This window comes from Canis aureus, chromosome 16 (genome assembly GCF_053574225.1).
Source record: "Canis aureus isolate CA01 chromosome 16, VMU_Caureus_v.1.0, whole genome shotgun sequence".
NCBI lineage: Eukaryota > Metazoa > Chordata > Mammalia > Carnivora > Canidae > Canis > Canis aureus.
In genome coordinates, this window is record NC_135626.1 from 20,284,321 (window position 1) to 20,303,950 (window position 19,630).

At 39.3% G+C, this 19,630-nt stretch overlaps 2 protein-coding genes and 1 non-coding gene across 7 annotated transcripts in view; 1 reads left to right on the forward strand and 2 right to left on the reverse strand.

Moving 5' to 3' along the window:
* The window catches only part of ATAD5 (ATPase family AAA domain containing 5), a 50,224-nt gene extending 39,280 nt beyond the window's left edge, over positions 1-10,944 (forward strand). For 3 of the 4 annotated variants that reach the window (XM_077852112.1, XM_077852115.1, XM_077852114.1), the window contains 5 exons: positions 2,548-2,728; positions 4,992-5,170; positions 6,034-6,890; positions 7,503-7,661; positions 7,765-10,944. In XM_077852112.1, coding sequence (XP_077708238.1) covers positions 2,548-2,728; positions 4,992-5,170; positions 6,034-6,890; positions 7,503-7,661; positions 7,765-7,843 — 1,455 coding nt within the window. In that variant the 3' untranslated portion in view covers positions 7,844-10,944. The remainder of the gene's footprint in view (positions 1-2,547; positions 2,729-4,991; positions 5,171-6,033; positions 6,891-7,502; positions 7,662-7,764) is intronic. The other variant, XM_077852113.1, reaches the window with a different exon arrangement.
* TEFM (transcription elongation factor, mitochondrial) lies at positions 10,740-18,100 on the reverse strand. Of its 2 annotated transcripts, XM_077852116.1 has the most exons (4): positions 17,942-18,100; positions 16,371-16,834; positions 12,697-12,846; positions 10,740-11,378 (listed from the first exon to the last, which is right to left on the reverse strand). In XM_077852116.1, exons 1-4 carry the CDS (start codon positions 17,970-17,972, stop codon positions 10,941-10,943), a joined length of 1,083 nt encoding a protein of 360 aa, XP_077708242.1. In that variant the 5' UTR covers positions 17,973-18,100; the 3' UTR covers positions 10,740-10,940. The 2 variants fall into 2 exon arrangements, with proteins under 2 accessions (XP_077708242.1, XP_077708243.1); XM_077852117.1 differs by lacking the exon at positions 12,697-12,846.
* LOC144287301 (U1 spliceosomal RNA) lies at positions 14,411-14,574 on the reverse strand. The gene has a single exon (XR_013355135.1). It is a non-coding gene; the product is annotated as a U1 spliceosomal RNA (small nuclear RNA).
* Positions 18,101-19,630: the final 1,530 nt, after the last annotated feature.

Sequence of the window (19,630 nt, forward strand, 5' to 3'; positions counted from 1 at the left end):
TTTTTAGTTTTATAATTTGTTTGCTTTTTTTTATGGCTTCTATTTTTCTTCTGGGATTTCTTATGTTTGTTGATTATGAGCAGGTTTTCTTTAAGCATAGAATTTTGCTAGCTGTTTTAAAATTCTAATTCCAGCATCTTTATCATCTTGTGATTAAGTCTACTGATTGTCTTGCCTCTGAGGAATTACTGTTTCTTTGTGTAGTAGTTTTAGATTTTTATCTTGTACTTTGCAAGTGATATGTTGTAGATACTCTGGATTCTGTTATGTTCCTCTAAACAAATATTCTCCTGTAGTAGGTAGCAGCTAAAGTTTCTGTTCAGGTCTTTTATTTTTATTTTATTTTTATTTATTTTATTTTTTTTGTTCAGGTCTTTTAGTTTTAGCTGGGCTGCTTTGAGACCGGCCCACACATGTGAAGTTCAGGCATCAACCAGGGATTTGCATTCTTCTTTAGAATTTCTGTTTCACTACTTTCACAGACCTTCCCTCTCACTTTCCAGCTACTGCCATCATCCCAAACTCTGTCCTCTGATTCAAGCCAGTAACACTGTGAGTTTCTGTCTGAGTTTTAGCCACCACTGCTGCATTCTTTCCTCAGTCAGAAATCAATATAAAGGAGGGATTTCACCCAGGGCCTTTTTTTTTTTTTTTTTTTTGGTCCAAGTATTGATTTCCCTTCAGTAATCTTCTGCATTTAGTTACTCTCTTGTGCCTTCAAATAATGTGTTTTTTAATATTTATTTGTGTCTTTTTAAATTTATTATTTATTTATGATAGTCACACACAGAGAGAGAGAGAGGCAGAGACATAGGCAGAAGGAGAAGCAGGCTCCATGCACCGGGAGCCCGACATGGGATTCGATCCTGGGTCTCCAGGATCGTGTCCTGGGCCAAAGGCAGGCGCCAAACCGCTGCGCCACCCAGGGATCCCTATTTGTGTTTTTTTTTAAGAATTATTTATTTATTCATAGAGACAGAGAGAGAGAGAGAGGCAGAGGGAGAAGCAGGCATCATACAGAGAGCCTCACGTGGGACTCTATCCGGGTCTCCAGGATCATGCCCTGGGCTGCAGGTGGCGCTAAACCGCTGCGCCACCGGGGCTGCCCTTAATATTTATTTGTAGTTGATTATAGAGTTTATTGTTATTACTGATGGCAAGGTTTGTCTGAGAGTAGGTACTTCATTATTGAAAGCAGAATTCCTAGTTTGTGGGAAGCAGAAGTTCCAGAAGTGTGCAAGAGTAGTGTATGTGTATAGAATAAAGTCTCAGATTTAATAGGGGAAATCTTTTTGTTAATTCTCTTATTTATTTTAAGGTAAAATGCTAGTGGTCTTGTAAAGTCTGCAGAATGTAAATATAATTTTGTTTTTAGCTTCTCAAGGTAAAAAGCTTTCCATAAACAGGGGGAAGAGAATAGTATGTATTTTGTTTTATTATTATTATTTTTAAAGATTTTATTTATTTATTCATGAGAGACATAGAGAGAGAGAGGCAGAGACACAGGCAGAGGGAGAAGCAAGCTCCATGCAGGGAGCCTGACGTGGGACTCGATCCCGGGTCTCCAGGATCAGGCCCTGGGCCGAAGGCGGCGCTAAACCGCTGAGGCACCTGGGCTGCCCTATTTTGTTGTTTTACAAATAATATTATAGCAATATTGATGGATCACTAAATAAAATGAAAATTTTTATGTGGTCCATATTGTTTTTTAGATTTTATTTATTTATTTGTTTGTTTATTTATTTATTTGAGAGAGAGAGCATAAATGGTAGGGAAGGGCAGAGGGAGAGGGAGAAGCAGACTCTCCACTGAGAGCCTCCAATGCAGGGCTCAATCCCAGGACTCTGAGATCATGACCTAAGCCGAAGGCAGACATTTAACCAACTAAGCCACCCAGGCATCCCTTGGTCCATTTATTCTTAGGAAATCACATGGGGGAACACCTGGGCTCAGTGGTTGAGCATCTGCCTTCAGCTCAAGGCGTGATCTCAGAGTCCTGGGATCAAGTCCCACATCGGGCTCCCTGTATGGAGCCTGTTCTCTCTCTGCCTGTGTCTCTCCCTCTCTGTCTCTGTGTCTCTCAAGAATAAATACATAAAATCTTAAAAAAGAAAAAAATCACATGAGGTTTGGGTTTTGGTTTGGGGGGGGGGTTGGTTTTTTGTTTTTTTCATTTTAAAATTTATATAAGTATTTTTCAGTATTATTATAGTATTCATATTTATAGTTTTAATTGCTGTAAAATATTCCATCAAGTTGTATCATTTCTCAAACTTTAATAAAATTGCCTCCAGCATTTATGGAAAATCTATAAAATTTCCTTCCTGTTTTAGACCAAATACAGTTCCTAAAATAAGTATACATAAAACATTTTTAATTTGGACATATATTCCTTTATATTTTTCTAGATTAGTTTCATTCTCAAGAGCTAAAATAATGTGAATTTTAGTTAAATTTGTCTACTTTTAGATGTCTATTACTGATGTATTTCTGTTTAACTCTGCAATTCACCAATTTTCTTTTTCTTTCTGTTTCTCTTTTTCTCAGCGTAATGTGGCCAGCTACCTACAAATGATCTGCTTGGCTGAGAACTTTAGAACTGATGTGAAAGACTTTGTAACATTGTTAACTGCAAATACTTGTGATATCAGAAAAAGTATCCTTTACTTACAATTCTGGATTAGAAGTGGAGGTGGATTTTTAGAAGAAAGGCCATTATCCTTTTGTCGTAAGTTGATCTAAGAAAAATTTCTACAGTGAGGCCCTATGTTAAAGTACATGCTATACCAAATTATCTGAGATTTTTAAAAATTTTGAGCATCCATGTATCACGTTAATCTTGAAAATAAACATGTATGTCAACTTTGTTTATAAAAATTTTATAAACATTAAAAGTGGGTTAAATAGAGTTAAACTACATGGAACAAATTTTTATACATTTATAAGCATAGTTTCTTTCCCTTTTTTCCAAAGATTGATTGATAGATTTGATTGAATGATTGATTTTAGAAAGAGAGAGAGAACACGGGGTAGGTAAAGGGAGAGTCTCAAGCCAACTCTGTGCTGAGTGTGGAATCCAACCCAGGGCTCAATCTCAAGACCCTGAGATCATGAACTGAACTAAGTCAATAGTCAGACACTTAACCAACTGAGCCACTCAGGCGCCCCATAATCATAGTTTTTTATAAGCAAGTAGGATGATATTATTTAGCAATTAGCTTCCTTTTTTTACTCCTTAGAAAACATATTGGTGAATTTTCCATATATATAAGTTATTTTTATATGACTGTGAGTTCTCGGTTTCTTCCCTAGTCTATAATTCTGTTTTTCATAAGAACTTTATAATTTCAGAAATGTTTTATTTCTTATCAATCTTCAGTCATTGTTACCTAATTGAAGTCACAGACATTTATTGAGGACTTTCTCCATGCCAGGTCCTGTGTTTACATGAATAAGACATGGTTCCTTCCCTGAAGAAGTTCATAGTTTGTGGTTTTCATGCTCCATAGTCTGTTCTGTAGATACAGATCCTGCTCTGTGAAGTACACAAATATTTAAATAAAACCAAGGTGAAGTTCTGTAATATTAATCCCCTGTCAAGTTTTTTTTCTTTGATCAGTTCAAAATTTTAATGTATTAAAAAATTTTTTAATGTATTATTCTTTTTCATAATAGCAATTGTATATATTTAATTCAGTGTGAGCCTGTATCTTTAACTATTTCTTAGAAGTAAATATGATAAATAAGACAAGGAAAATATGCTCTTATAAAAAAACAAACTAGTAACTATTGCCATGCTATTGGATATAAAGTGTTATGTCAGGAATTTTAAAAGATGAAATCTTAGTATAGCATTATTTTTTTTCTTGAAGATTTTATATGCATTTTATTTGTCTTTCTTAAACACAGATACATACTCATTGGAAATTCAAACAGTGCAGAAATATATAAAGTAAAAAGTAGGGATCCCTGGGTGGCGCAGCGGTTTGGCGCCTGCCTTTGGCCCAGGGCACGATCCTGGAGACCCGGGATCGAATCCCATGTCGGGCTCCCTCTCTCTGCCTCTCTCTCTCTGTGTGACTATCATAAATAAATAAAAAGTAAAAAAAAAAAAAAAAAGTAAAAGATCTTCCCTACTTCTTAAAGTTAGTCACCATGAAAGCTTTATCTATGCATGTACAAATATTGCTGCCTACTTATTTAGCAAAGTTAACTAATACTATATATACGGTTAAACAATTTGCTGTTTTTTACTTGATAATTAGTTAGTACGTACAATTCTAGCCCTCTCTTTCACAGTTGCATCCTATTCCATAGTAGGGAATGGATATAACATAATTTAATTAACCATTATTTATTAAAGGAAATCGAAGTTATCTTCAGTTTGTTATTAAAATATGCAGTGAATATCTATACACCTCCTTGAGCTTATCTGTCAGTACTTCCGTTGGAGAGAACTCTAGAAGTATAGTTGCTGGCCCAAAGGCTAGAATACATTTTACATTCCAATAGGTATTGTCAGGTTGCCCTCCCAAATATAATTGTCCTGATTTATGTTCCCATGAATAGTTTATGATGGCTTTTTAATGTATACTTCTGAGAGAACTAGGTTACCAGTTGCTTTACTTTTGCCAGTTTAAAAGGTGAGAAGCAAATATCTTATTTTAATTTGCATTTCCATGATCAGTAGTGAAATTGCACATCTTTTTATGAGTTCATTAATTATTTGTATTTTTTCTGTGACTTGTCTGTTCATAGTCCTTGCACTTTTTTCTTTTGGATTGTTTTTAAGGCCACCACCACCACCCCTATTAACCTCCGTATGCTAGAAATGTTTGTATTATATTCTTTATGAATTAAATACATATGTGAAGAACAAAATGGGACTGTAAGTCCAAAAGGTGCCAAAAGATCTTAGATTTTAAATAATTGTTTGCTACAATTTATTAAAAATATAGATAGCTTAAGATTTTCTTTTATTAATTTTGTAGGAAATAGCAGAAACGCTCAACTTGTTTGCTCTGAGGATGGCCCTGATTCCAAAAATAAACCTAAAAGTACTAAGAGGAGTCCTACAGACCTTCCCAAATGTGACACCGGCTGTGTTGAGACCTTGTTTGGCCTTAAGAACATTTTTTCCTCATCTGAAGATTTATTTTCATTTCTAAAGGTATTTTCAATATCTAATGTGGGATATCAAATTTATATTCCTTTTCATCTTCATAACACTCATTCCCATCTTTTGAATCTTAAGGTTAATTTAAATTTACATATAATTTTTATAGGCTTTAGATTTCGGATTTTAACATACTATACCACTTTGATAAGTGTTGCATAGACAGATCTCTAAATACATATTATAGGATTTTTTTTCTAAGATTTTATTTATTCATGAGAGACATAGGCAGAGGGAGGAGAAGCAGGCTTCCATGCAGGAGCCCAGTGTGGGACTCAATCCAATAATTCCAGAGGCAAAGGCAGACGCTCAACTGCTGAGCCACACAGGCATCCCAATATTATAGGATTTAGACTAGAATTTAGAAAGATTTCAGATTAAAAAGACAGTTTCAGAAAGGTAGTTCTTAAATAAATGAGCTTCTGTTGAATTGGGGTATAAACTATTAGAAAATTTAATTCTGGGGCAGCCCAGGTGGCTCAGCGGTTTAGCACCAACTTCAGCCCAGGGTGTGATTCTGGAGTCCCAGGATCGAGTCCCACATCGGGCTCCTTGCAGGGAGCCTGCTTCTCACTCTGCCTATGACTCTCCCTCGCTCTCTGTCTCTGTGTTTCTCATGAATGAATAAATAAATATTAAAAAAAAAAGAAAATTTAATTCTTCAAATTTTAATAGTCTAAATTTAGTTTTTAGACTCAGAACTATTTTGATGAATTAAGGGAGCATACGTCAATAAAATTATGAGAGGGTAGCAACTCATTACTTTTAAGATAGAATAAGGATGCCACTATATTCATATAGGTAGGAAAACATTCAGACTATGTTCTAACACTTCTTCACTCAAAATTGTTTTTCAGCACAAAATCAGAACAAAGGAAGAATGTCATCAGTTCATCCAGCTTCTTACAGAATTCCGAATGCAGAATGTAGATTTCTTACATAGTAATCTTGAGTTCATTCTACCACTACCTGTTAATATCATTCCAGAAACAGAAAACTTCTATGGTTCATCAGTAAGTGTGGACAGCAGTACAGCAACAAAACATATGAAATGTCTTGCTAGGAAACATTCTGAAGGAGAGAAGCCATTGAAAAAGCCACAAAAAAAGAAACAAAAGAAAAAGATGGAAATTCTAGATGATAGCGACTTGTTTGACACCGAATTGGATTTCTCTAATGAATTTCTTAGCCGTTCTCCTGCATCTTCCTCAAATTCAGAAGACAGCAAAGCCAGAGACAAAGAAAGCAATCCAGATGCAAAGAAACTGAACAAATGTTTAGAGTCTAACACGGAATCTATTCCTTGTCCTAAAACACCAGCAGAAAAAAAATGTTCTGCCCTTGTTTCTCACTGTTTAAATTCTCTCACTGAGTTCATGGATAACATGTCCTTCTTAGATGCTCTTTCAGTTGATGTAAGAGAACAAAAGGAATTTGGTAAAAATGACTTTAGTTGGACAAATGTTAAAAGCGGACTTTGTGATGAATTTAGTCTCGAGACTAGTGATGGATGGACTTCTCAGAGCTCTGGAGAATTAAAGGCAGCTATAGAAGCACTCAGCTTTACTAAATGTTCATCTACTATTTCAAAAGCACTGGAAACCTCCTTGAATTCTTGCAAGAAATCAGGAAGAGATCCAACTAAAGAGCTTACTCTCTCCATTTCACAAAAGCGCAACAATGTATACTTTAGTCAGTCAGCAGCTAATTTAGAGTAAGTCATCCTTTAACTTTTGTTTTTTCAATAACAGATGATAAAGAGGAAATTATTCATTTCTTTTTACTAATTTTGAAATGCTGGGCTTTATTGATCCCAGGTTAAACATTTAATATTGGGGCGCCTGGGTGGCTCAGTGGTTGAGTGTATGCCTTTGGCTCAGGGCGTGATCCCAGGATTCCGGGATCAAGTCCCACATTAGGCTCCTATGGAGCCTGCTTCATCCTCTGCCTGTGTCTCCGCCTCTCTCTGTGTCTTGTGAATAAATAAATAAAATCTAAAAGAAACAAACACTTAATAATGTAGCTTCTAATAAGACAGGGAGACCAGCCTGATGGTTAGGAAGAAAAACGAGATATTAGAAGACTCTTGAATAACAGGGAATGGGGTTTGGATATGCTTGGGGCAGATGGTGGGTAGCCATTAAAGATTCTTTTGGTATGGGAGTGACTGTGTTGAAAATGATATAGGAAAAAAAAAATACGGGAAGTTAACCTGGAATCTGGTTAATCTAGTCTTAAGAAAGACTAGAAACTGGTTGTATTTGGGATTGCTGCATTTTTCTTGGGCATTAAAAATAAAAAGTAATGCATTACTTTTAATTTACAGCAGTGCCTGGAAGAGGATAGCAGTCATTAAAAGTGTATTTTCTAGCAGATCTCTTCTAAACCTGGGTAACAGACAAGCTAGTATAACTGAGTACTTGCCAACTCTTCGGAACATTTGTAGGACTGAGAAGCTAAAAGAACAAGGAAAAAATAAAAGAAGGTAAAGGCGCTATATAAATAACATTATATATAGCTATTTGAAGATTAATAAATATTCTCATCTGATTCTTAAAAATTGCATTTTTCCTTGTAATTTTTGACAGGTTCCTGCACTATCTTGAAGGGATTCATCTTAACATTTCGAAAGAGACTGTGAACACTCTGGCAGCTGGCTTCCCTTAACATCTACATTACCAATGCCTTGTACAGATTATTATGTGTTCCTCAAGATACATTTTTATATTGATCTTCATGGAAGAATTTATTTCTCTTAATGTACATTTAAAAAAGGACTATTTGTATATTATTAGTGTGCAAATATTTAAAGTGAAAAAATTTGAGTCACAAATTGTATTTATGATTGTGGTGATTTTTTTTTTTTTTTTTCTGAAACTTTTTGTATTGGTTTAGTGTTGTATTTTTGTGTGAGTGAGCTGTTCTGGAAGGTAGAATTCACTAAATATTTCTAAAGGTGTTGCACTGTTAATCTGTAATTTTTCTTTCCTGTTAATTTTAACCCACCTCTCTCCAGCCTGTCAGTACTCTGTCAAGTTGTATATATGAATCATCTAGGAGATAATCTAGTTTACACAATACAAAATTATGTAATACATAAAAACTTCCTAGGGAAGAAATTATGCATCATTTTTCAAAAAGTACCATCTTCCCAATAAGTTTATTTTTAGTGTATTCCTCCAGCATATTTTACCATTGAATCATTGAATATTGACAAAGTGAAAACAAGATTATGAATTGTCATTTTCATAAATCCTTTTTTAGCAACCATACATGTGATATCTTGTATATTTTGCCAACTCACATCATTTGCTTGTACATTTTTTGTATTTTTATATCAGTATTTTATTTCATAAAGATATTAATGGTGTTAATATATCTATTTTGGACAAACTGCTTATTCATTAAAATTGTAACAAAGGATTTTACTATATGAACTTTCTACATCATAGCCATTTCCACTTCAGGTTGGTTTTGGAGAAAGTGTGTTATTTTAATTACAAGATCTTTAAATCCCACATTTTACTTCAAATCATTTTTGCTATTGCATAATCAGGTATATCTGAAAATAGTTTCCTATTTTAAGTGTTTATATTTATTAGCCTAGAATTCAGTTACATTATCTGGTGAATTATATATTTACCTCAAAGGTAAGGATCCTAATTTTGTACAGATGGAAAATACTGATGTGTATACCTGTTTACAAATGTGTATGAAAGATATGTTTTACCTCTTATTTGTTCAGTCTACTTTTTCATTGATAGTATGTTGATTTAATTAAAGGTTACAGGTTTTGCTCTTGTACAAAAGAAGAGATCTGAAGTTTTGTGGGTTTTTAAGTACATGAATTTTTTTCTGTTGCATACTAGCATTCACTATTTGTAGAGGACTTACCTGTTAATTTGGTCTTACTAGAAAATTCTGGTAATTCTCAGTAACTGAGAAACAAAGTAAAAATCAAGAAATAATGGGAATATTTTTAATAGGGACACATAAGATTTTCTTTTAGGTTTGGGGGGGGAATTATGAATTTTTTTTTAAGATGTATATATTTATTTTAGAGGGAGAGAGAGCACAAGTAGGAGGAACAGGGAGAGGGAGAAAGAATTTCAAACAGACTCCACCCTTGTGGGATGCATGGGTGGCTCAGTTGGTTGGGTGTCTTATCTTTGGCTCAGGTCACGATCCCAGGGTTCTGGAATCGAGCCCCACATCAGGCTCCCTGGTCAGTAGGGAGCCTGCTCCTCCTTCTCCTTCTGCTGCTCCCCCTGCTTGTGCTCAATGTGCTCTGTCAAATAAATGTATAAAAACTTAAAAAAAAAAAAAAAAAAAAAGGCTCTACCCTGAGCAGAGTGTGGAGCCCAACATGGGGCTTGATCTCAGCATCCTGAGATCACAACCTGAGCTAAAACCAAGAATCCAACAGTTAACCAACTATACTACCCAGGCACCTTGAAAATTATGAATACTTAAAGGTGGTAAATTCCTTTAAGACTTAGATCCACTTTTGAGTTAAAGTAACTAAATTGATAGCTTTTTCAGTACTTAGCATCTTATCCTGTAAATGTCTAAAATGAACACATTTTCACTAAGCTATTTCCAGAAATATGTGGGAGGTAGAATGCCACATATCTGGCATGAACAACTGGATGGTTGGTGAAGCTATTTACCAAAGTACAGAATAATGACAAAGGAGAGGATTTGAAGGAAAAAAGGATTATTTGAGACATATAACTTGGGATACCTACAGCAGATCCAAGGTGATATTTGTATACAACCATATGTAAATGTAGAGATTTACAAGTGAATGACAAGTCCAGACTGTATCCCAGATTCCCTAGCGAGTTGGGAGATGCTAGAAGAGAGGACTTCTACTTATTTTACATGATTATTTGAATGTTCTTCTAACAAGCATTTTTCACTTTATAGATTAAAGGAGAAATGTGATGCTTTGACATTAGAGACTTGGGTTTAAGACTGGTAAGATATGAGGGCCTGAACTAATTCAAATGTAGTGGGAAATGTGAGTGAGGAAAAAAAATGCTACTCTTCTCAGATGGTTTATCTAGGAGTGCCTGAATGGTGTAGTCAGTTAAGCCCCTGACTCTTGGTTTTGACTCAGATTGTGATTTCAGAGTCCTAGGGTCAAGCCCCAAGTCAGGATCCATGCCTAACATGGAGTCTGGTTGGGATTCTCTCCCCTAATCTTTAAAAAAAAAAAAAAAAGTTGGTCTGTCCAAGTAAAATATTTCGAAGTGAAAAAAAAATGAACCTATTAGACAAAGCTTGTTTGTTCTGGGCCTGATAGAATTGATGAAAATCACCTTTTGGAAGTAGTACATAGAACCATATACTACTTAAGAATTAACAGAATTTCATAAATTGTGTTCCTGATTATATTTAGTGTTATTCCCATGATGAATTCCACCCAGAAAAGTCATTATTCCCTCCTTTAATGATGCGAATCCTTTAGTATAAGATGGAATTAGGTTTTCAGGGGGAATAACTTTCTTGTTTGGTCTGTTTAGGAGACCTCTTACTTTTAACACATAAACCCAAAAGGTTCAGAATCTCTTAAGGTATTTATTGACTTGGCTTATTCTGTGAACAATTCAACAGCCGGAAGTCTGACTTTAAACATCCAAATACAAACATGTTTTCTTCTCCATAAACATGGATGTTAAAAACAGTTGGCTTTATGGCTTTAGAGCTAATAAATATAAATTAATATAACATCAGAGTTCTTTATATTAACCTCAGCATTTTAAGGTTCGGTGTCAAAAACTGCTAATTCATAGAAGGCAACGGCTTGTAATAGGGAATCATATAACTCTTCTGCTCTCTTTTGCTCAGTAGATGAAAACATCTGTCTGTAGCGTACAATCTTCTCCTTAGGGAAGACGACCCGAGGGTCTTCCTTCAGAACAGACTCTGTGAGGAGCTGCTTCACCAGCTCTTTTCCACTAGTCCGTGTGTCCCCAATCATCAGTTCAAAGTGCTTCCCCACTCCATTTCGATTCATGCTCAGCACCCGATGCTGGCCATCCTGGGCAAACGTTTTGTTTAATAAGGCATACAGCATGGCTTCCATGATATGAAAATGTAACAGTAGGGGAAACCGAGATGTGTTCTGAATTGAAAGCCCTATTTTTTCCAGAACGTAGAAGTCAGCTGTAGGTATCTTTGAAATGACTGAAGAAATCTTTAAAAAAAAAAAAAAGAAATAAGTGAATAGAAATAATTAAGTTTTGTTGTTTGGGTTCCTTCTCCCATTTCTATTTTTAAAATACATAATGTACATTATACTATTACTGTTTTTGAAAACTGAAAAATAATTTTATGGAGAAGTCAGGACAGCCATGTTCTGCTCATGGTTCTATCTGGAATAAACTGAGCTAAGGCAAATCACTTAGTCCTCCCAAGTACTAGTTTCTTCATCTGTAAAATGGACTTCAAAATTTCTAAAATCTACTGACTTTAAGATTAGACAATTTAAAATGTTTATTAACCTTTTAAAAATATGTAGAGTAGAGCATAGGGTTAGAATAACTAGCCTCCATCAGAGGTGCCTGGGTAGCTCAGTGGGTTGAATGTTTGACTTGATCTCAGCTTGGGTCTTAACCTCAGGGTTGTGAGTTCAAGCCCTATGTTGGGTTCCACACTGGGTGTGGACCCTACTTAAGAAAAAAAATACCTAGCCTACAATCCTGTCAGATGCCCTGATTGATTATACCAGTTTTCATATATGTAATCAGGATGGTAATTACTGCCCATCTCACAAGGTTTTGAAGACTCCAATAAGACAATTAGTGAGCATTCTGAAAAATTAGCTTTGGGGCAGCTACGTGGTTCACTCAGCTAAGCGTCTTAACTCTTGATTTCAGCTCAGGTCACGATCTCAGGGTCCTGGAATTGAGCCCCACATTTGCTCTAGGATTCTCTCCCTACCCCCAACCTTGCTCTGTCTCTCTAAAGTAAATATATATTTTTTTTAAATGAAAAATAAGGGGTGCCTGGGTGGCTCAGTTGGTTGAGCATTTGCCTTCGGCTCAGGTCATGATCTCAGGGTCCTGGGATCAAGCTCCACATCGGGCTGGGCTCCCTACTCAGCAGGGGAGTCTGCTTCTCCCTCTCCCTCTGCCCTTCCTCCTGCACGCACATTCTCTCTCTCAAATGAATAAACAAAATATTTTTAAAAATTTAAAATAAGCTTTATAAATACAGTGATGAAGTCCTGTAATATTTAGGATAATGTACTTCACCACCAATTTTCTCAGTATCTGCCTTTGATATATTAAGGTATTTCATGAACTAAATGAAGAAGATTCAAATTTTAAAAATCATAGGTGACAGAAAACATGACAGGAATGGGTAATTTAAAAAAAGAAAAAAAGAATGGGTAATAATAACCCAAAGGAAATCTATCTGTAGTATTACATTAGATTCCCTTTAGGACTAGAAGGTTAAACCACACAAGGAGATATCCAGCAGGCAGAAATCTAGAGGGGCAGCTGCTTTACCTTTTGTAAATAGACAGATGATAAGTATGTTCCTTTCATCAATTGGCAACAGTCATTCTGCTGCCAGTCCAGCACTGCCAATTTACGATCCAGGTGAGCCCAAGCAATTCTTCGAGTTCCAAAAACAATGGATACTATACTAGTAACTGCCTAAAACAAAAAGGCTGGTTTAATTAAAAGTATAAACATTTTAAGAGATACAAAATTTAAACTATAAACTAATAATGCTCAATTAGGTTTTTTTTGTTTTGTTTTATTTTGTTTTAAGATTTTACTTATTTATTCATGAGAGACAGAGAGAGAGAGGCAGAGGGAGAAACAGGCTCCATGCAGGGAGCCCGACATGGGACTCGATCCTCGGTCTCCAGGATCACACCCTGGGCTGAAGGCGGCACTACACCGCTAAGCCACCGGGGCTGCCCAATGCTCAATTAGTTTATGTGATAGAAATATACTGGGGCACCTGGATGGATCAGTTGGTTCAGCATCTGACTCCTAATTTCATACTCAGGTCATGAGATCGAGCCCCTCATCAGGCTCCACATTCAGCAAGGAATATGCTGAAGACTTTTTCTCCCTCTGCCCCCCCACTCTCTTCCTAAAATAAATAAATCTTTAAAACAAAGAAAAATACTTCCAGTTTATGAACTGAATTGTTAAAGAAATGCAAGAATAACTATTATTAAAAGATAGCCAGTAGCTGTCGGTTTATAGACAAACTTTACCTAACCCAAAGCAGGCATTCAAATATTCAAATGTTCCTGGGGACTGTGCTAGATGCCAGGAAACAAGGAACATACGCATACATTATAAGAAATGCCACCACACAACAGTTAGGCTGTAGAGAGGAGACATGGTCCGGGAAGACTTCCTGAAGACTAGGAGGATGAGTAAATAGTAAACAGAAGTTATTTCACCACATGTCCACACAGATAGGCTATGTGACACCTCACACACTCAGACCCAGGCCCTGGAAATGTGCAGACGGGAAGGCAGATTTTTGCAAAAGTACCTTGCTTTATCCTGAGAGCTCCAGGAAGCCACCAAAGCATGCAACATTCAGGCACAGCATTTACATCAGAACCATCACAGACTGCTGTGTGGAAGATGGGCCATAGAAGGCTAGACTAGAGGTAGGTATCTGTAAGGTGCCTGTTATATGACAAAGCATTAAGAACAGAAGACAGTGGCCATGACAAGAAAGACCAGAGATGATGGGGGTAAATTGATATTTGGGATGGGGGAGCTTAAACCTACTTTTATTGCAGCGAATAAATGGCACCGTTAAGATGATAGGAAGCAGATCAACCTGGGTAGGTAGGGGAAGAGGAGTTTTTTGTTTTTTTTTTAAGAGGAGTTGGTTTTTAACGTACTGTATTCAGGTTGCCAGTAGGCTCAGTAGGGCTTCTAAGGGGAAATGTGTAATAGATCATTGGAAGCATGGATTTAACTCCGCCAAGTCTGGGCTGGAGTACAACGGCATCACTTCACCCGCACATAGTTCATTTAGTTATAGGGATAAATAAGTGTGTTCCACAGAAACAAAGGCAGAGAAGCGGGACCACTGTGTAATTCCATACCTATCTCCCTTTCACTGCTAAGGAATGAATATCCACTAAAGGCAGAATAGTCTGGATGCCCAGACATCTACAAAATATAGACCTTCTTTTGGTTCTTTAGCTCAATAATCCTCAAGCTTTATTTTTTTTTTTTTTAGGGGAAAGCGCGAACGCAGTCCCCCACTACCACAAATTATGCAGTCGAGTTTCCCACATTTGGGGAAATCGCAGGGGTCAGCACATCCGGAGTGCAATGGATAAGCCTCGCCCTGGGAAAACCACCTTCGTGATCATGGTATCTCCCCTGCCAGGTAAGTATCCTCAAGCTTTAGTGTACATAAGAATTACTGAACCAGGGCACCTGGTGGCTCAGTGGTTGAGCGTCTGCCTTCGGCTCAGGGCATGATCCCAGATTCCCACATGGTTCGAGTCCCACATCAGACTCCTTGCATGGAGCCTGCTTCTCCTCTTCTCTCTGCCTCTCTTTCTGTGTCTCTCGTGAATAAATAAATAAAAAGTCTTTAAAAAAAAAAAAAAAGGGTCCCACATCGGGCTCCCTGCATGGAGCCTGCTTCTCCCCCTGCCTGTGTCTCTGCCTCTGTGTCTCTCATGAATAAATAAATAAAATCTAAAAAAAAAAAAAAAAAAGTATTACTGAACCAGGTTGCACACAGCGCGTCACGGGCAACAGATTTTTTTTTTCAAGGACTACTGCATGAGGGACGCCTGGGTGGCTCAGCAGTTAAGTGCCTGCTTTAGGGTCAGGGCGTGATCCTGGAGTCCCGGGATCGGATCCCTCATCGGGCTCCCTGCATAGAGCCTACTTCTCCCTCTGCCTATGTCTCTGCCTCTCTCTGTCTCTCTCATGAATAAATTAACATCTTAAAAAAAAAAAAAAGACTACTGCATGACTTTCTCCATACAAAATGACTTTTTTGAGAAAAAAAAACTTTATTTGGAAGTCAGTACAATTTTTTGTATTAGATACAAAATGACTTTAGAACCTATCCAAGTAAGACTGCAATTCCACTATAATGAGTATAAATAGTATTTGTAGTCAAAACTCTGAAGGGAAATCCAAATCCTGAAAAATTTGGTTCAAATATGTTCTAGATCAACTGGAGGAGTTCTATCAGTGGCCCATGAATGGACTTCATGAAACCTACAAGTCCTCTGAAAGTATATGCAATATTCTACGTAAATGTGTTTTTTGTTTTCTGAAAAGAGGGTCCCTAGCTTTTATCAGGTTTTCAGAAAGTATCCATAAACTAAGACTGGTCCAGAAAAAATGTGCTTACTCTCAGTATGGGATGAGAGAATGTTTTATCACATATTGCTACACAGGACCTACGCTTCTCCTCCAAGATTTAATGTTTGACATGCCACATGATTCTAAGATTTGTTTTTTAAGAAACACTGAAAAGGATCTGCTTATAGAATGCTTTTTAAAAGGAGGAGGGAGGGACAGAAAATAAGTCAAGCTGAAAAGACCAGTATAATGTTCTGAAGTCATTCCCTGGCCATAACCCTCTTTGCATCTTAATTTCTCATTACTCTCGATATAACCCTCAGATGCAATCAGTTCCTCAATTCCTCTTAAATAAACCTCGCACAAACCTATTTCTCTACACATATTCTTTCTTCCTAGAATGCCGGCCTCCTCCAACAAGCCTCATTCTCTCTGAGATTCAGGTTTTGTTCTATCAGTCAACTTTGCCCACCAGGCACAGCCCGTGGTTTTCGGTTCTCCTCACTGCCCACTTACTCTCTCTACATCTCATTCTTCTGTACTGATCACATACCAAACTAAACTATAAGCTGTCCCACTGCCCAGAATAGTGCTTTACAAAGTAGGTTCTCAACCCATATGCCGTAGTGTAACAGACCTTAAGAAAACGATATACCAGAACGCCTGGGTGGCTCAGTGGTTGAGCATCTGCCTTCAGCTCAGGGCATAATCCTGGGGTTCCAGGATCCAGTCCTATATTGGGCTCCCCGTCAGAAGCCTGTTTCTCCCTCTGCTTATGTCTCTGCTTCTCTCTCCCTGTCTCTCATTAATGAATGAATGAATAAACAAATCCCTTAAAAAAAAAAAAGAAAAGAAAAATGATATACCTTAAGCCTCTCTCTTTCTATTTCTGGTTTGATGAGCTTTCTCAAGAGCCGGTTGTCCTGGAACTTTCTTTTTTTCCCTTCAGTCTCTGGACAAAGAATGGAGTTACAAACTTGAATAGCAGTTTTATACTGGAATAGGGGCACATTCATTAAACTCTCCAAATGCTGAAACGGCCCAAACTTCTCTCTGTGCTCGATAATATTGACGGATTTCCTTCCACGAAGCAATCTGAAAGCTTCGAGTTCTTTATTAGATGCTGTATTCAACACATGCAAGATGGAAGCCTGCTGCTCTGAAGAGAAGAGCTTGTCAAGTTCATTTCCAGAATCTTTTGTATCTTCATCACAAAAAGCAGCATTGGGAATGATCTTCTTAGGTGCAGTGCATTTCTTCCGACAGTAGGAATTAGGTATCACTTGGAACAAGGATGACCCTAACGGAACTGGAAAACATCGCCACCTTCCTAAAAGGGAAATTTAGCCAAATGTTAAGTTGGAATAACCTACTTCTTTTTGGTATTACTTGTGGCCTGACCAGAGCCTTTTCAAAGGGACAGAGACTCTCCTGTAATTTTATTTATTTATTTTTCTCCTGTAATTTTAGAACTATATACTACACTCAGAAGAGAGTTCTTGATTTCCCTGGATAAGCTCTTAAGTTTTACTACCTAGAAATCTTATTTTATACCCATCAAGAAGCATATATTTTTTTAAAACAATGACTTGGAACACCTGGGTGGCTCAGTGGATGAGCATCTGCTCAGGGTGTGATCCTGGGGTCCAGGGATCGAGTCCCACACCGGCCGCCCCGCATGGAGCCTGCTTCTCCCTCTGCCTGTGTCTCTGCCTCTCTGTGTCTCTTGTGAATAAATAAAAATATTAAAAAACAAAAACAATGACCTCAACTACTTAACCTGTTTGACATTAACTTTAGAAGGATCTTTTTGTAATTAATATCTCTTAGTATTTATTTCCACATCCATTTTCACTAGTTCCTTTCTCATGCGTTGGGACCAAATAAAATTAAATTGTATACGTTTATGAGAAATGTCTCAGCTGAGTGGCAGATGCAAGGGGCGGTTCTTATTTTCACCCGCACACTTTTCAAGATTTCTACTCGGACTGCTACCGCCAGCAGAAAAACACACCATAAAAGAAACCATCCTGGGGCAGCCCGGGTGGCCCAGCGGTTTAGCACCGCCTGCAGCCCAGGGCGTGACCCTGGAGACCCGGGATCGAGTCCCACGTGGGGCTCCCTGCATGGAGCCTGTTTTTCCCTCTGCCTGTGTCTCTGCCTCTCTCTGTCTCTCATGAATAAATAAATAAAATATTTAAGAAAGAAAGAAAAAAAGAAAGAATCCTGTAAAGTGGGGGTGGACACGGTCCCGCCCCCGGAGGTCGCCCCTGAGCCCCCGCCCCCCGTCCGCCCCCCGCTGGGGAAGGGGCCGCTCCAGAACCCCTCGCCGGGAAGCAGGGTCGGTCCGAGGCGCCGTCAGCTCAGCGAGGACACCCCGGGGCCTGCGGGAGGATCCACTCCAGGCCGAGCGGCCAAGGACAGGCGGGAACCCTACCTCCCGCCACGAGGAGACTACAGACGCTCATCCTCCCGCATCAAGCACTGCGTTCCCACGCTCCAGTCTTCCTCCACCGACTTCCGGCGCATGTCTGTGCTTCGCCCGGAAGTGCCCGGGCTCGCGGCAGAAAGGTTCCGGCCCGAGCGGCGTTCCGAGGCGGGCGGGGCGGGCGGGGCGGAAGCCGCTTTCCCGCTGCGAGGCTCCGGGGGCTGGGGTGGGGGTGGGGGAGCCCAGCCCCTGGGGGGTCCGCACCGTCCTTCCACAGCGTTCCAGAAACGTTCTCGGCCCGGCTGGCCGAATCTCTGGGAGGCAAACGCCTAGGCCCGTTTTAGTCCGTAGTTGGCAAGGTCCCTCCTCCAGGGAGCCTCCCTGGGTTTATTCCACGCGCGCGGCCCTGCCGTGGCAGCCCTGCCTGGGGAGCAGGGGGCGGAGTGTGGTGGGAGCGCGGGCCGCTGCACCAGTGACCCCCTCACTACGCGGAGAGGCAGGGGGTCAGGAAGGGCGGCCGAGGAGCCCGCGCCTCTGCCCCCGAGCCTTGCAAGTCGGAGCCGCCGTCCGCTCAGAATGGATGGGGTCGGGGTCGGGGGTGGGGGTGAGGGGTGGGGGGAATGAGTTGTTGTCAAATGAATGTTGAATAGGGTCAGACCAGAGGTGTGTTTCTGGAAAATGGGCCACCTGTACAAGTGTGAAGCCGGATTGGAGGTGAGCAGGGAAGCCAGGAGGAGGCAGGGCACTGGTGTATCTCCCCGAGGGACAGGCAACCATGAGGAATTGAACCTGGAAGGGGTACGGAGAGCGAAAAGGAAAAGATTCTTTCTGGAAGGTGGGGAGACAGACTTTAGCTAGTTACGTGAAAAGCAAGGACGTCAGGAGGCAGGTGGCCTTTGAAGGGAAAGGTGGTGGGTTTGTGCCTTTCTGAGGCGCCAGTGTCTTTGTGGATATTGTCCAGGAGGCAGTGGAGCTGTAGGGACTCCTAAGTATTCATAAGAATTACTCCTAGGAATTCTAGGAATCTTACCAAGTCCTGGAGAACTTAGGGCTATAAGAAGAAATAAACTGGGGTGCCTCAGTGGCTCAGTAGGTTAAGAATCCCCCTTCAGTTCAGGTCATGATCCTGGGGTCCTGGAATAGAGCCCAGTGTTGGGCTCCCTGCTCAGTGGGAAGCCTGCTTCTCCCTCTTCCATTCCCCCTGCTTGTGCTCTCTCTCTCAAATAAATAAAATCTTTAAAAATAATAATAATAAAATAAAATATCTTGCCTTAAAAAATGCTTTGACTATTATTTATTCGAGAGAAAGAGAGAGAAGCAGGCTCCATGCAGGGAGCCCGACGTGGGACTCCATCCCAGGTCTCTAGGATCAGGCCCTGGGCTTGAAGGCAGCGCTAAACCTCTGAGCCACCCAGGCTGCCCTTCTTCTGACTCTTGATTCCAACTCAGGTCATGATCTCAGGGTAGTGAGATCGAGCCCCAAGTCAGAACCTGTGCTCAGTGGGGATCTGCTTGAGATTCTCTCCCTCTGCTCCTCTCTCTCTTTCTCTCTTTCAAAAAAATAAAATAAATAAAATCTTAAAAGAAAAAAAAAAGATATGTTGAAGTCCTAGCCCTCAGTACCTAAGAATGGGACCTTATCTGGATACAGGGTCATTACAGATGTAATTAGGTAAAATGAGGTCATCCTGGAGTAGG

Excerpts from the sequence above, each read along its gene's own strand:
- TEFM (XM_077852116.1), bottom strand. The coding sequence starts at position 17,972 with ATGAGCGTCTGTAGTCTCCTCGTGGCGGGAG. Across the intron at positions 12,847-16,370 it reads TAGAAAGAGAGAGGCTTAAG|GCAGTTACTAGTATAGTATC; the intron begins GTATATCATTTT and ends TTTTTGTTTTAG. Across the intron at positions 11,379-12,696 it reads CATCTGTCTATTTACAAAAG|ATTTCTTCAGTCATTTCAAA; the intron begins GTAAAGCAGCTG and ends TTTTTTTTAAAG.